Genomic DNA, 14,105 nt, shown 5'->3' on the forward strand with positions numbered 1-14,105 from the left:
CCTTCTTGGTTCTCCACTCATAGTATGAAATGCTGGACTTTTTTCGATTGGTGGCAAAGTCCCTTTAAACAACAATATAATTATTCATGATCTGAAGGGAATTACATAAATAAGAAATCCACATGAGAGCATCTGTTAAATCAGATGATCACTGCTGCGGGGTGCTTCATATAGAACAGCCGCTTTTTAGGGATGCTTTATATTGCAATTAAAATTCAAACTTTGGGCTCTCCCCCTCTCTAATCCAACTACCATACATTCTCATAGAAATAAGGACTCCACAGATTTTACAGGAGGACGTGGGAAGGCTATGAGATGTCACTAATGTTTAGAACAGTGGTTATCAACTCATGAGCTAAAGGGGGCCTCAAATGAGGCCCCTGACATCACCAAAGGGCCACACATTATGTTCAATATATGTAATGCTTGAGAAAACTGTCAAAATCTACAGACCTAATAGATGAAATAAGGGTCAGACAGTGTGGCCATGCTATATTTTAGTCTGGGGATATACTGCCGAAGACAATACAAAACTGGGAACATGTTACATGAGACTGGTAGAAATCAATCCTATTACTCTAATCAATGTTCTCACTACAGACTGCTGAGGGCCGCACATCATATACCAAAGGGCCGCAATCAGTCCTCAGGCCACGCATTGGGCACCAGAGGTCTAGAATCAGCTACCACAATCTGTGGTAAGGTAGTTTTTATTGCCAATTTTTTTTAAAGGATGAGTTCACCTTTGGGAACATGTAACATGCGCCACCCGTTTTTAGGACGGAACATGTAACATGTTCCCAATGCTGCAGCTACAGCCCCCTCCTCCATGTGACAGCAGTACGGGGAAAAGTTCCCCATGCTAGCTGTCACTGTTTAAAAACAGCACAGCTATGCGGGGCTCCATCATTCATTCACAGTCTTCTGTGAATGAATGGACTACAAGTCCTAACAGCTCATTGAATTTTCCCGTAAGGGCAAGCAGATATACTGACAGGTCTGCAGGAGACCTGCATGGCACCATCGATCTGCTGATCGCTGTTACAATGCTTTATAGGCTCCTGCAACCAAAAATAATAAATGCACATTTTTTCACCTGCACAAAAATGTGCATTTGTTATTTTTAATCAAAATGTCAACTTATCCTTTACACCCCGGTCACACTGAGTGCGACTTGGCAAGCGATTTGCATGCCATGCGACTTGCAAATCACATGCCAAGTCGCACCCTATTGTCCGCAATTACAGCGGTCAAATTGGTGCGGTTTCAACTTGGTCGGACCCGCACCGATTTCTAAAGTAGTACATGCACTACTTTTGGTGCAATTTACATAGACATCTGTTTCAGATGTCTTACAAATCACACCTGATATCGGCATGCCCCCCAACTGTCGGTGGTGGTGTAACAAATAGAGGTCAGCTAGTTTTCAGTGAAACATCCATTTTAAACATACAATACATATGGAGGGATATGTGGCAGTTATTAAAGGTAGCATTTTAAGATCTACATAAATAATATACAAATAAATAAAATGAGTAGGAGCCGGCAGGCATCAACACTAATGGTAACCAAATTGGATATGCATGTACCTTTAAGTAGTGTTGCAGCTAAAGATTATTAAAGCCTTTAGAATATACTTTCCCCATGTCCCAGTTTCACCACATGAGTGCATTCAAAAGCTATTCATTGTGATGATGATTTCTTGTGAGGGTAGTAGCTTGATACACCTGGCTTAAAATGAATAGTTTTATGTAAATCATTTTTCTCCTGTGTTTTGTTCAACAAAATAAAATCCTTTAAACAGAACTCAAGTCAGATTAAGAATCCACGGTTACATTTGTATGATAACAAGTAATTTGAACTTGGGACTTTTTCTAATAATGAGTTAAAGTGGTGCCTGGACTGAAGGTTACAATCCATTGTTTAGAAGAAGACATTTTGTAGATTCAGAAGGATTCGCTACCCAGAGAAATAGTACATCACATCCAAAACACAAAGAAAAAGGAAGTGACCGACAGGCTTGCATCTACATATCTAGGTATAAAGTACAAATGTATCTTCTAAATGGTATATGCAGAAACAAAAAGGAAGATGCAATTAACAAGCTATTCACTTGGTATATTTGTAGACCAACTTTAAAGTGTTACTAAACCCAGGACCCTGCATGCACTCTATCTGTTCTCCCACAGTACACACTAAATGCAAATGCAATTATTTTAGTAAATATAAACTGCTAAATACCTTTTCTCATCAGCAGTATATAGCAGTCTTGTGACTTCTATCAGTGTTCAGTAGAGCTCTTGTTAAAGCTTGTAGGAGGAGTTTTCTTTCTGCTGTAGGAGGATGCAGAACCCCTGACCTCTGTCTAGACAGTGTTGATTGGCCCTGTGCTGATCACATGCACTCTCCCAAGAAAAAAAAACCCCTCTCTAGCAATAAACACCAAACTGAGCATGTGCAGCGAGACGCCACACAATATGTATTATCAGGAGATAAGAGGGGGACACTGGAAGAAGGGAGGATCAGACTAGTCAGGATCAAACATCCTTTTTACACAATGCAGAAGATGAACCCCTTCGGTTCAACAGAGAGTATATCAAGCATGCTTTACTGCATATACAGACTGATTTTACTGTTACGGGTTTAGTATCACTTTGTGCAGAATCCCTAATAAAAATAAAAGAAAGGAAATACATAGCCCCCCCCCAAAAAAAAAAAAAAGTGTTTGATGCAATACCCACATTTTATCCGGAGCTGCCCCTACTCACTAATTTCTCTCTGCCAGTAGATTTCACTAGTCTTTTGGGTTGACTGACAGCCAGCATTACTCAACCACTTCTCCTGAGCCCAGGCTTTCATAAACACACCTTCTACAACTGAACTGAATGGTACTTCCATATCAATGAGTGATTGTTGCTCATTCCAGGAAAAGGATACTTGCATTCTTATTTTCCCCTTTAAATTACCAAATATAGAGATTTGTTGAAAAAGGAAATTTCTATATACTGTATATTGTTCAATAGGGCACGCTCTGATCAACTACTGGTAAGATATGATAACAGGGAAATTGTTAGCATAAAAATTGATCTATACTGGACAAGGATGCGTTTCCCTACGCACCATCTGGCCAATTGATGAATCTAAAATATATCACCCTAATTCAAATATATAAAAAATGTATGCTCAGCTGTAATTAATGCCTATTGGAGTGGAATGTACTGCTCACAACAATATGACTGGATACCAATGCAATTATTTACCTTACATCCAAATGGTTAATAACACCAGACCAAAAGATAATTCAGGGTCTTAGTTATTTATTAAAAGAAGGCCACGATCTGAAATTGATAGCACCTCTAGTTATAGAAGTGAATGTTATTATCTTAATGGAAATACACTTATTGATGTGCAGAAAAGTTTCTTTAAAGTCCACTAATGTGTGCAGGGACAGCTATATTTGCTCATTACATATGCATCCTCTGCTTCCTGCTTCGTGACTTTTGCGTTATTGTTCCTCTCTCTTGGTGCTAGATTATGGGTCAAGTTCAATCTCATAAGAAAAAGCAAAGCTGGCTCTCTAAAATGTTATCTTGATTTTATCTTAGCAACCATTATTAAGGAATGCCAACCACATTCCCTGATATATAGATGACCTCCAGAGAGATCTTACAAATCTGAATATGAAATATAATAACATATAGCAGGCGAATTAAAATGTGAGGATGGCATCAACAATTATTTTTAGGTATATACAGTTGTGCTCAAAAGTTTGCATACCCTGGCAGAAATTGTGAAATGTTGGCATTGATATTGAAAATATGACTGATCATGCCAAAAAAATGCTCTTTTATTGAAGGATGATGATCATATGAAGCCATTTATTATCCAATAGTTGTTTGGCTCCATTTTAAATCACAATGATAACAGAAATCACCCAAATGGCTGTGATCAAAAGTTTCCATCCCCTGGAATGTTTGGCCTTGGTACAGACACACAAGGTGACACACACGGGTTAAAATGCCAATTAGAGGTTAATGTTCCACATCTGTGGCTTTTTAAATTGCAATTAGTGTCAGTGTATAAATAGTCAATGTGTTTGTAAGCTCTTATGTGGAAGCACTGACTAGGCTAGATACTGAAGCATGGGGATCAGAAAAGAACTGTCAAAAGTCCTGCGCAACAAGGTAATGGAACTTTATAAAGATGGAAAAGGATATAAAAAGATGTCCAAAGCCTTGAATATGCCAATCAGTACTGTTAAATCACCTATCTGTCTACAAAAACTGAATTAACTGAATAGTACACAAAGTGCATTTACGTTATATTATTGGGACCAATGGGTTGCACTTCTGAAAAAGGAGATACTTACTTTAAAGCATACTAATACTTGTTATTCTGGGTCTGCTTTTTAATTAGAATCCAGCTGGAGTCTCTGCTGATCTTCATTGTCATTAGTACCTATTAGTTAAGATCAGCTTGGATTTCTGCACATAATGCACTCCCTGATCTTGCTGAACATTAACCCTCATGGCCTCGTTCACATGAGTATCCAGCAGCTTTGTTAAAGCAGAACTAAAGTCTCTTAATTGACAATCGGCACTCTCATTAAAGTCTGTGTTTAACCTCTCCATACCAGAACTGAGGTTTTCTTTAAACTCTTTAAAGCAGAACTAAACTGTATCTGAGCACCACAAACTGAAAATGCTATTTAATTCATTTTTAATAGGCAAAGAAAACGTACCCATCCATCCATATATCCATATCTCCTTGCTTTATTTTGTTGAGAAATCACTTTAAAAAACACCACCCTTAACTCTCTAAAGCCTGCTAACAGCTTATTTAAAGTGACAGTCATCAAAAGGAATTATAAAAACCCTTTTAGCTTTAGCCCCACCCCTTTCAACCCTGCCATTTTCTATTAGTCTGGGGGTGTGTATGGATGTGCCTAAGGGCTCTGCCTGGCTTTTGGGTTCTGGCACAGCCCAAAATTCTGCACACGCGCATGTTCCAACACTTGGTGGTTGTACGCATGCACATAAAACCTCTTGTGCATGTGCAGGCTCACCTGTAACACATCAGCACACATGCAGAATTCAGGGAGACTAATGTGAGAGACGGAAGTGCTTGTATGACAAAGATACTAGTAAAAAAAAATGTGAGAAAAGGAGAGGGGGAGAAGTCGGGGGAATACGTTTTTATTTTGGGTGAAGATCCACTTAATAATCTGTGTTTATTATCCCCATACTGGAGCTAAAGTTATCCCTAAAAGCTTTAAAAAATGCTTGAAGCTTGCCTTGACTTTTACAAATGCTTTGCCAACATTTACCTCTATATAAGCCGAAGCCTATGTGAACTTCTATGTCAGATGAAATCCATGTGAACAAGTTCACACTCTCTGACTAATAGGTTATTCATAGCAAGCCACCAAATCTTTTCATTCATTTTTTTTAAATGTAAGAAAACAGCCAGTAGTATTTAGTTACAATCAGTCTGACTTCTTCTGTAACGTTGAAGATGTTACAGAACAAGCTCAGTTGAATGTGACCAACTACTTCCAGATGTACCATGAACTTGAGAAATGAGAACTTTCCCAGACATATTAAAGACAGCATTATAGAATTTGGTGTTTTTCCACAGTCAGACAGTAACATTTTTCTATGCATGCACATAAAGAATAGCTTCACCAAATGTACTCCTTAACATAGCGTATACTCCATGTAGCAGTAAACAAATAAAGCTATAAAAATTCAAAAAGTAAAAAAGAAGCACAATATCAATTACAAATTATGCCCCTCATCTCTATGTGCTCTACAGTGTATTCAAAAATAGAAGATTGTTGCATTCCTATAATATATTTTCAGTGGAAAAATAAACGACTGTATATTTTAACAAGCCTGTTGCACATTCATACAAGAAACTATCATAGCAGTTTGAACACATCAAACATCTATCAAAGCTTTTAACTACACACGACCTAATGGTTTTCACATATAAAGAAACCCAACTACACACATCTATGGCACCTCTTGGTCAATACTCAGGCAATCGGATTAAAAGCATATAGCAGTTCAATAATGGAAGGACATGCTTGATTATTTGATAATCTTTCTTTAAATGAATGCTGTGCAAGAAAAGCTTGATATCCATAAATGCAGTGCAAATTTAGTTTTTTCTTGTAATTATCAGAAAAAAATAAAGCTAAAAACAATTATAAATTATTAGCATCATTTGGACTTTCAACGTTTTGGAAATTATACTTCACATTTGAAAGCCAAGAGTGGTCCCGATATTTTCCATAAAGTATTTAAATAATATCAAAACAAATTTATTGTATAAGAAATGAATTGTACTTTTTAATTTTCTTTTTGCAACACCCTATGAAGAGAAACGGTATGACTTTAGCACCTTCTAACACAACTAACCAGGATATACTTCACTCCATACAATTAAGGGAAATAAAATTATAACAAGAAAGCCTGAGCACTTTGGCATGCTCACATTATGATTGTGCAGCACCATTTTCATAGAAAGAGGACAATTAATAAAAGATTTTATTTTTATGCCAGATCAATGAACCTGTGCTCGGTTTTTACTATAGTACTTATCTTCCGATTGAGGCTGATGAAAATAGGAGGGAAGAAAGCATCTTTCACATAGCAACCAATCAGATTTCATTCCACATCCAATACTTTGACTGCACATTAGAAACTGACAACTGAAATGTGATTGGCTGTTGTGGTCAAAAGTGACACTTTTCTTTTGCTCCACTTTATTATTCCCAGTAATTTAGCACCATTGTATTAAGTAGTATTTTGCAGAATATAGAGAAGCCTTCACATTAGTTTCTGTCCTACCATTATAATCTACTGTCTTTCCTCAGTTGTACCTAAAGAATATAAGGAGACTAGTGTATACTGAACCTATCTAATCTTCTGGCATGATTCCAAATACTGCAGAGGCCAGACTATGGACATTCAAATATTTACACATAAAGAAGTTGACAAATGCTTTAAAACTAAATCTCATTAACCTACCCTCTGTAGTTACAGTTACTGTGGAGCAACAAATCCTCAGAGTTCTCAGGAGAAGAAGTAAAGTTCTTCAAAGCAGGTCCCAGAAATGTTGTTGTTCCCTATTTTCCTCGACATCTGATAAGTATTTATTTCAAAGATTAGATAGCTGGAAGGTCGGCAAGTTACGGCTGGTAGGGTTAGCTGAGCTAACAACAGAATGAAAGTAAAACCAAGAAGCTATGCTACAAAAGTAAAGTATAACTAAAGCCAAATCTTTTGGCTAGAGGAAGGGAATGTTATAACCCCTATCACATTTTATTGCCATCTGTGTCCAGTTGGGGAGAATTCCCTTTGCTTCCTGTCCCATAGTCACAACAGGAAGTGAGAAGAAATTCCTCCAAAGTGAAGGAAATCCTCTATCCTCTATTGCAGTGTTTCTCAACTCCAGTCCTCATGGACCCCCAACAGGTCATGTTTTCAGGATTTCCCTCAGATGAAACAGCTGTGGTAATTACTAAGGCAGTGAAACTGATCAAATCACCTGTGCAAAATAATGGAAATCCTGAAAACATGACCTGTTGGGGGTCCATGAGGACTGGAGTTGAGAAACACTGCTCTATTGGAAGATTCTGCCTCTTTCTGTTCTGGTGAGAAATCAAAATGTGGGATTTTCTCTAACTTTCACTATTGGTAACAACAAACAACAGGATAAATAGAGATGGTGAAACTTCCTAACGGGGCCACAGGCAGAAATAAAAACCCAAGAAGTGTTCTAATCCCTCTCTACGTTAGAGGTTTAGCCTTGAGTTATACTTTAAAGGATTCATTGTTCTACAGTGACTTCAGCTACAGAGGTCAGTAAGCGCTTGTTTTTTCCTATCTAATTGTTAAGAACATGAAAATATTAGGACTCATTCATATGGGTATGCTTAAGTGTACACTTTTGCAAGGGTCATGTTATGCCCTGTGCACAGTCACATGTGTTCTACTCATCCACGTGCAGGCAGTCCCATTCATGTAATTTGGTATGAAGCAGCTGCACGGACACAGCCACTGCCCTCAATTTGACACCCATGCGGATATGGGAGTGTGTCCCTGAACTCACACTGTCTGCATTTGTGAATAGAGCCTCATAATATCCATAGCCTGGATAGATAGATCTACATTGAGAAGAAACATGTGCAAACATTGGGAAGACAAAGAAACTCCAAACAGATGGTGTTCCAAGTGGGAATCACCATCAGTACATCCAACACTGCAAGGCAAGATTGAAAATCTCTTAGTCACTGATCCAGCCCTGAGACTTTGAACTGAACAGAGCTTCACTGATCTGATGTAAAAGTTAGTCCTTTTAGCAAATCATCCCTTGAGTATACCATTAAAAACAAAAAGGAAGCCTCTTTTATATACAATTTGAAAGCTTTTATAATACTGTAAGAAGGTCTAGATATTGTTAATCTTATGTGAAAAGTATCCCAGGTGCCTGACATTAGTAGCATTATACATTTTTAAAATGATAAATTAATATTTTATCTCATATCTTTAGTAACGTCAAGTTTACCAGACACCATGATTAAGTTTACAATAGAATATTTAAACATTGTTGCAGCAATACAATACTTTTTTCTTTTTTTTCTGCTAGGAAAAGACTTTTAGATATTTTTTTGTAATATATAATATATATACTTTTACTGGACTGGAACATATTTCTTATCAACGCACTATTTACCTTTTGGTTTTAAATAGCTGTGCCATCATCAGAAGTTATTTTTTATAATGTGCTATAAACACAGTATGTGCCTTTTATTTCAAAAGGACATATATGCAGCTTTGAAAGATCATGTTAGAGTAATTGTGCCATTTTCACGTAATTAACCTATACAGAGACAATTTCAGACATGTCACTCTCTCTGGGAAATAACATTTGTAAATCGTCTTTAAGAATCTTTCATTGTCATTTTTCTGTTCTTTTTCATTGTAAGGGTGCAGAAAATAGTCATCTTGTACTACATTGGTCCTTTGTACTGACTTCCAGACAGATGTCTAATTCCAGGACATGAACCTGCAGCATCTCCAAGTTTCCTCCACACAGCCTGAAAAAGAAGAAAACACAAAAGTTTCAGCCTGCTGAGAAGTGAAATACATTATTCTGCATTGTCAGCAACCTTGCAAAGATCATAACACAGCATGTCATTACATCAAATTAAATATATTGATGGCCGCAAGGTCTTCTTCTTGAATTCAAAATACAAAAAATCCTTCACTCTTTACACTGGATGACAAATCTGGCCACCTTGACAATATTTGGTCTTATCTGAAACTGAGGCTTTGCATTTGTTTCACACGGTTTGCATTTTGAACCTAAGGATGAGCTACTTGATCAGCTTAAAGACCTCAACAACAACATGTTATACTCCAATCCTGACCAGGCCATTTTCAGTTTTCAGTGCAGTGATAGTATGACTGACATGTACTCAGTCATGCAACACTGTACCAAAATTAATTTTATATAATTTTTGAGACATATAGAGCTTTTTTTGGGGGGCAGTTAACTACTTTCCACCCGCCCATAGTACATATACTGCATTCGGGAGGCATTGGGCAAGCTGAATCATGTAAATGTACGTCATCCAGCCTGCCCATGTTAATGGGGCATGCTGCTGATTCACACTGTCACTGGCTACAGTATTTCTTTGTAAATTGTGGTGCTGCGCTAATAAACTATATGTGAACCCCAATACGTGATATTCAGTAAATGGGTAAACAATATCCCCTTATAAATCAATTAAATCAAAATATGACATATACCTCAAAATATACCTCTACACCACTTCTACTAAGTAAGTACATAAACAAAATATTCCACACATACATACACAATAATTATACACATATATTGAATGCTGTGATGCCGAATGAACTCCTGAACAGCAACACCAGTGAATAAATAAAGCAACATAAACACATGTAAACATTACATGCCCTGGATAAGCAGGTTGAAAGAAATAATAGTGATCCCACTAGGGCAGGGGTCCTCAAACTACGGCCCATGGGCCACATGCGGCCCACCGAGGACATTTATCCGGCCTGCAGGGCAGGGGCGTATCTGCCGCGAGGCAAGGGAAGAGGGTTTGGCAGATCGGGAGAGCTCGGCAGGGCTCGGGCAGGAGGTAGGAGGGCGGGATCAGCAATTCTAGAACAGGGGAAGGTGGGCTCAGCTTATGAACCCGCACCACTCACCTGGCCTCTCTGCAGCCAGCCAGCCATCTTTTCTGATCAGTGCATGCAACCGTCATGGCCGGAGGGCGGAGCCTAGAGCTGACCATGAAGAGGGGGAGCAAGAGAGGAGACTCCATCGCTGCATGTTGGGTATCACAGCCACAGACCCTAGATAAGTGCAGTAAATGATCAATCTCTTCCCTCTCTCTTTCCCCCCTCTATCCTCTCTCCCTCCCCCCTCCTCTCTCTCCACCCTTCCTCTCACTCTCTCCCCCCTCCTCTCTCACCCTTCCTCCTCTCTCTCCCCCCCTTCCACTCCTCTCTCCCCCCCCTCCTCTCTCTTTACCCCCCCATCCTCTCCCTCTCGCCCCCCCCCCCTTATCTCCCCCCCCCTCTCTTTACATTGTACACAGATCTGACCCAACAAGGTGTCCTGCATTTACCGTATATTTCGCTCCATAAGACACACTTGGGGGGAAATGTCTGTGCGTCTTATGGAGCGGCTGGCCCAGTATTCCCGCTGCTGTTGTATGTCTGCAGTCTCTGGTCATCTACTGTACTGTGTCCGCAGTCTCTGGTCATTTCCTGTACTATGTCTGCAGTCTCTGGTCATCTCCTGTACTGTGTCCGCAGTCTCTGGTCATCTCCTGTACTGTGTCCGCAGTCTCTGGTCATCTCATGTACTATGTCCGCAGTCTCTGGTCATCTACTGTACTGTGTCCGCAGTCTCTGGTCATTTCCTGTACTATGTCTGCAGTCTCTGGTCATCTCCTGTACTGTGTCCGCAGTCTCTGGTCATCTCCTGTACTGTGTCCGCAGTCTCTGGTCATCTCCTGTACTGTGTCCGCAGTCTCTGGTCATCTCCTGTACTGTGTCCGCAGTCTCTGGTCATCTCATGTACTATGTCCGCAGTCTCTGGTCATCTCCTGTACTGTGTCCGCAGTCTCTGGTCATCTCCTGTACTGTGTCCGCAGTCTCTGGTCATCTCCTGTACTGTGTCCGCAGTCTCTGGTCATCTCCTGTACTGTGTCCGCAGTCTCTGGTCATTTCCTGTACTGTGTCTGCAGTCTCTGGTCATCTCCTGTACTGTGTCCGCAGTCTCTGGTCATCTCCTGTACTGTGTCCGCAGTCTCTGGTCATCTCCTGTACTGTGTCCGCAGTCTCTGGTCATCTCCTGTACTGTGTCCGCAGTCTCTGGTCATCTCCTGTACTGTGTCCGCAGTCTCTGGTCATCCTGTACTGTGTTCGCAGTCTTTGGTCATCTCCTGTACTATGTTTGCAGTCTCTGGTCATCTCCTGTACTATGTCCGCAGTCTCTGGTCATCTCCTGTACTATGTCCGCAGTCTCTGGTCATCTCCTGTACTATGTCTGCAGTCTCTGGTCATTTCCTGTACTATGTCTGCAGTCTCTGGTCATTTCCTGTACTATGTCTGCAGTCTCTGGTCATTTCCTGTACTATGTCTGCAGTCTCTGATCATCTCCTGTACTATGTCTGCAGTCTTTGGTCATCTCATGTACTATGTCCACATTTGTTCATAGTTTTTTTTTTAAACTATAGTCCGGCCCCCCAACGGTCTGAGGGACAGTGAACTGGCCCCCTGTTTAAAAAGTTTGAGGACCCCTGTACTAGGGGATAAAAATCAAAGTGAATCAGTGAAACCACTCCTTGTGGTAAACATGAGAAAAAAAAAAAGGAAAAGGGGAATCAAAAAGGTAAACACACGTATATGCTCAAAATGATTTGTGAATCTAAACAATGCCAGTGATCCCACTATGGGATAAATACAGTGGATCCATGAAACCACAAATGGTGATAATTGTGAAAGAAAGAGAAAATCAGGCTCACCGCCTGTAAATCATTAACAATCACTTAAATAAATGATAGTGATCCCCTATTTGGGATAAGTGAACACCAAAGAAAATAGGCTAAATGCCTATAGATACTGACATGATTTGTAACCCCAAATGGGGGTTCTGAATAAGTGTGAAAATAAGTGACTTCAAACAGTGCTTCACACTTTCCGCATATCCACAAACATAAATCAACAGTGGATAATCCACCCACCAACATAAACAGAAACCAAAAACTACAAAAAATTATCGTGTCCTAAAAAGTGAAAAAAATAAATAAATAAGTGTTCAATCTAAAAAAGTGTCCAGAACCATCCAAATTGTGGAGGTGTACTGTAGTCCTGTGATCACCAAACTGTGCAACAGGATACTATGAATCCCACTCTAGGTGCAATGGCCCCTCACCTCCATGCGGTGACCTTGCAGGGTCAAAACGCCTTAGACAATCAAATACCACCGGTCTGGAACCCGGACTCCCTCCAACGGATGTCAGTTCCCTCTCTGATGGCCTAGGTCCCACATACAGCCTCCTCTCAGTGGTCCTAGTGATAGCTCCTCATTTGCCCAGAAAGAGAATGCAAAGTGCTCCCATAGTGTATTAACGTTTAATGACTCAAAATGGATAAAAACATAGCAAATTCCTCTCACATTTAACTTGAAAATATAACTTTTAGTACCTATCCACATGCTGTGGGTGTACTAATACATTGACCTCAATAAGAGTTCCAAGATGGCGTCCACCCCGGAAGTTGAGTCAGCACGTCGGAAGTTGTGTCACCACATCATTTTGAGCATATACATGCGTTTACCTTTTTGATTCCTCTTTTCCTTTTTTTTTTCTCTCATATTTACCACAAGGAGTGGTTTCACTGACTCACTTTGAATTTTATCCACTAGTGGGATCACTATTATTTCTTTCAACCTGCTTATCCAGGGCATGTAATGTTTACATGTGTTTATGTCACTTTATTTATTCACTGGTGTTGCTGTTCAGGAGTTCATTCGGCATCACTGCATTCAATATATGTGTATAATTATTGTGTATGTATGTGTGGAATATTTTGTTTATGTACTCAGTAGAGAAGGTGTAGAGGTATATTTTGGGGTATATGTCATATTTTGATTTAATTGTTTTATAAGCGGATATTGTTTACCCATTTACTGAATATCACGTATTGGGGTTCACATATAGTTTGTTAGCGCAGCACCACAATTTACAATTTGGGTTGACCATTTTTATTGTTATATGGTTAGGTGTTCGCAGCTTTAGCCACAGGTTCACCTAAGCGCCGGAGGACTTTGATGACTGTACAGCAGTTCTTTGTCAGCAGACAATAATTTATGGCTAAGAACTGCTGATCAGCTGTAGCCAATCACAGCACTATATCCTATGATTTACAAACACAACTCAAACTCTGCAGAGCAGAGAGAAAACACAACCAGTTCTAAAAGCAGAACCTACTACACACATTACACTTGTTAGACACACAGTTCACCCCTTGACTTCCCCTATTCCTTTCCCAGCCAGTGTCATTAGTACAGTGACAGTGTACAGTATTATATCTGATCACAGTACCTCTGAGAGAGGGTCTTTTAGTGCCAGATTGCCAGCCGCACTATTACAATCCTGCAATAATTAGCTGATCACCACCATAACCAGTATAGCATCATAGCGGCGTAAATTCCAGTATATATACCATATCTTGTAGATTCTATAACTTTCACACAAACCAATTAATATACACTTACTGGGATTTTTTTTCACCAGAGACATGCAGCAGAATAAATTTTGGCCTACATTTTAAATTAGATTTTTTTTTCATTTCTTTACTAGATATGTTTTATAACAGGAAGTAGAAATTTAATTTTTATTGTTCTTTTTTGATTTATATATTGAAAATAAAAAAAAAGCCAGGGTGAATAAGTACCACCAAAAAAGCTCTATTTGTGTGAAAACAAAATAAATAAAACTCATTTGGATACAGTGTTGCATGACCAAGTAATTGCCAGTTAAAGTACCA

The 14,105-nt window shown here is 39.4% G+C and overlaps 1 protein-coding gene across 1 annotated transcript in view; it reads right to left on the bottom strand.

The window, feature by feature from the left end:
• Positions 1-7,533: 7,533 nt before the first annotated feature.
• The window catches only part of CCDC85A (coiled-coil domain containing 85A), a 359,555-nt gene continuing 352,983 nt past the window's right edge, over positions 7,534-14,105 (bottom strand). The window contains exon 3 of the mRNA XM_089669226.1: positions 7,534-9,106. Within this exon, the coding sequence (XP_089525352.1) occupies positions 9,057-9,106 (50 nt within the window). The 3' untranslated portion in view covers positions 7,534-9,056. The remainder of the gene's footprint in view (positions 9,107-14,105) is intronic.

This window comes from Staurois parvus, unplaced genomic scaffold (genome assembly GCF_062004578.1).
Source record: "Staurois parvus isolate SC_StPar_1 unplaced genomic scaffold, SC_StPar_1.0 ptg000070l, whole genome shotgun sequence".
Taxonomy (NCBI): domain Eukaryota; kingdom Metazoa; phylum Chordata; class Amphibia; order Anura; family Ranidae; genus Staurois; species Staurois parvus.